A 3,434-nucleotide genomic window follows, 5' to 3' on the forward strand; every position below is an offset into this window, starting at 1 on the left:
AAAAAAAACCCCCGTTCAAAAAAAAAAAAAAAAAAAAAATTCCTTTTCTATTTATTTATTTATTTAGAGACAGGGTCTCACCATCTTGCCCAGGCTGGTCAAGCAATCCTCCCACCTCAGCATCCCAAAGTGCTGGGATTACAGGCATGAGCCACCATGCCTGGCCAAATATTTTTAGACTACAAAAAAATATAATCAACCTAAATGTCCATCAATGGTAAACTGGATAAAGAAAATGTGGTACATATATACCATGGAATACTACATAGCCATAAAAAAGAACAAGATCATGGCCTCTGCAGGAACATGGATGGAGCAGGAGGCCATCATCCTTAGTAAACTAACACAGGAACAGAAAACCAAATACTGCATATTCTCACTTCAAGTGGGAGATAAACTATGAGAAAATATGGACAAAGAGGGCAACAACAGACACTGAGGCCTACTTGAAGATGAAGGTGGGAGGAAAGAGAGGATCAGAAAAAAATAACTGTTGGGTACGAGGCTTAGTACCTGAGTGATGAAATATAAATAATCTGTACAACAAACCCCTGTGACACAAGTTTACCTATATAACAAAGCTGCACATGTACCTCTGAACCTAAAAGTTGAAAAAGGAAAAAAAAAATTTTTTTAAATCAATGGCCAGGTACGGTTGCTCATGCCTATAATCCCAGCACTTTGGTAGGCCAATGCAGGTGGATCACCTGAGGTCAGAAGTTCGAGACCAGCCTGACCAACATGGCAAAACTCCGTCTCTACTGAAAATACAAAAATTAGCCAGGCATGGTGGCAGGTGCCTGTAATCCCAGCTACTCAGGAGGCTGAGGCAGGAGAATTGCTTAATACAGGAGGTGGAGGTCGCACTGAGCCAAGATCGCACCATTGTACTCCAGCCTGGGCGACAAGAGTGAAACTCCATCTCAAAAAAATAAATAAATAAATAAATAAATGAAAAGTTTAATAAATGTATGATTTAAAGGTCAAAGAGGCTGGACACGGTGGCTCCCGCCTATAATCCCAGCACTTTGGGAGGCCCAGGCAGGCAGATCACTTGAGGTCAGGCATTCAAGACCAGCCCAGCCAACATGGTGAAACCCCATCTCTACTAAAAATACAAAAACAATTAGCCAGGAATGGTAGAGGGCACCTGTATTTCCAGCTACTCAGGAGGCTGAGGCAGGAGAATCACTTGAACCCAGGAAGCAGAGGTTGCAGTGAGCCAAGATCATGCCACTGCACTCCAGCCTGGGCAACGTAGCAAGACTCTATCTCAAAAAAATAAACAAATAAATAAAGGTCAAAGAGTCTAAACTACTTAAATGTATCAAATATACATCACATGCTTTAAAAGTAAATCTTCTCAGCTATAACAAAACAATGCATTATGAGAGACTAGGGGTTGAAATAAAGTATTTTAAAGTTGTTAATACCAAAAGTATTTACCATGATATTCACACAGAGACATGATCATAATTAAGGAACAAATGGTTACATAAAGCATACTATACACAGAAGTTGCTGAAACAGAATCTAAGAGGAATGAACATGGATGAAGCAGGAGGTCATCATCCTTAGCCAACTAATGTAGGAACAGAAAACCAAGTACCATATATTCTCACTTTAAGTGGGAGATAAATGATGAGAAAATATGGACACAAAGGGAGAAACAACAGATCCCACTGGGGCCTGCTTGAGGATGGAGGTGGGAAACAGAACTGAGGACCTAAAAGGGACAGATTAGAAGCAACAGTAATGAACAAAAAAGTGGCAATATTTCAAATTATCTGATATCATCCTAGAAATTACTTCTAGAAGAGATTCAAAAGCCCCTCAATACACACATGTGCACACACAAACACACACACACACACACAAGGATGTCCTTCTAGCACCCAACCATAAAATACAATGTTGTTGCAATGCAGTTGTATACAATGGAAGTCTCCACGGGAAATTCAAATGCTAATCTGGAAAGTTTAGGCCAAGATAAAATGAATGTTACTTCTTTCCTAGACAGAGGAGAAAGCATCTATGTTGAAGATCAACTTTTACATATCCAGCAATAAAATTCAATTCATGAAAATAAAGTAAAATTGTTGGCAAGCCTGTTGGATACGTAATGCTAGACATGCTACAATAATATGACGGTTCTAACCTACCACATAAATATAAACTTAAGACCACAGATTTTGTTGTTCTAAATCAAGTCAAGATGCTTATTTTAACAAAGTGCTCTGAACAATGACCAAACCATTTCATTACGCAACAGCTGTCTAAAGTTCCTACTGGCTACAGATATAAGACTCCTGCCCAGGTGGCTTTAGCTAAAGAAGTGCCCATTCATTCATCCATTCATATTCAACTCCTAATCCAAGAACTCGCCTTTTAATAAAAGGCCATTTCACCTCCCCACAAAATGCCCTTAAAGCAGAAAACAGTTTCAAACTACATGTCTATTATCAATTACTTCCTTCTTTGGCATATGAAGAATTAGCATTCTTACTCCCACCATTCCCCTCCCCTATCTTCAAAATGGTATTATTACAGTTTAGTTAAAATAATAATGTTTACATGTTTTTTGAAAGTCTATTTTAAACATCAGAAAGTTTTCCCATTTGTCAATATAACAATACGATTCTCAGAAGTTATTTTGTTACAAAACAAAAGCAAAATTTATAAGCTAACCATTTACATAAGTTTTTTTAATGACTCTATTTTATTTCTTTAACACACATACAGTGTTTACAATATGCTGGGCACCAGGGCTCTAAGTGCTTACATATATTAACTCATTCAATACTCATAATATTCTCATGAAATAAGTACTATTATTATCTCCATTTCACAGATAAGGAAATTTAGACATGAAGAAGTTAAGACACTTGCCCAAGGTCACACTACTAATAGGTAAAGGTAAAGAGCCACAATTCAAACCCAGGCAGTCTAATTCCAGAGTCAAACTCCTACACAGCATAATAAACTGCCTCTCCAATCTGATGAAAATTCTTGAAAATTTCCCAAAATGAGACTCCACAAAATGTAACATTTTGTGAAAGCCTCTTTAGAGGGGAAAACTGTAAAATTTAAATGTTATGGTATTAAATCAATTACAAGACTTCCATAACAGAAACCATCCCTTTAAAAGGAGTATATTTGGCTTAGTTCACATTATATTATCAACTCAAAATGAATTTCCAAAAGAAAAAAGGTATATATGTTCAAATGTAATTTTATTTTTTAGATTTTAATAATTAAATGTATTAGAAATATAAAATTTAAATTGTATAAGCAACAAGATTATAAGCAAATATATGTAACAGCAATTCTTCTCTTATAAATTATGTAATAAAATATAGAAATATAATAATGATTTATTATTCATATTATTAATAAAAACTGTAAAAATTGAAATTTCAAATACATTTAATTAT

The 3,434-nt window shown here is 35.7% G+C and overlaps 1 protein-coding gene across 1 annotated transcript in view; it reads right to left on the minus strand.

Annotated features, from left to right (window-relative positions):
* UBR3 (ubiquitin protein ligase E3 component n-recognin 3) overlaps positions 1-3,434 on the minus strand; it is a 285,317-nt gene that overhangs the window by 214,052 nt on the left and 67,831 nt on the right. Inside the window, exon 6 of the mRNA XM_017854465.1 lies at positions 1,901-1,970. Coding sequence (XP_017709954.1) covers positions 1,901-1,970 — 70 coding nt within the window. The remainder of the gene's footprint in view (positions 1-1,900; positions 1,971-3,434) is intronic.

The sequence above is a fragment of the Rhinopithecus bieti genome, unplaced genomic scaffold (assembly GCF_001698545.2).
Source record: "Rhinopithecus bieti isolate Rb0 unplaced genomic scaffold, ASM169854v2 scaffold_37314, whole genome shotgun sequence".
NCBI classification, from domain to species: domain Eukaryota; kingdom Metazoa; phylum Chordata; class Mammalia; order Primates; family Cercopithecidae; genus Rhinopithecus; species Rhinopithecus bieti.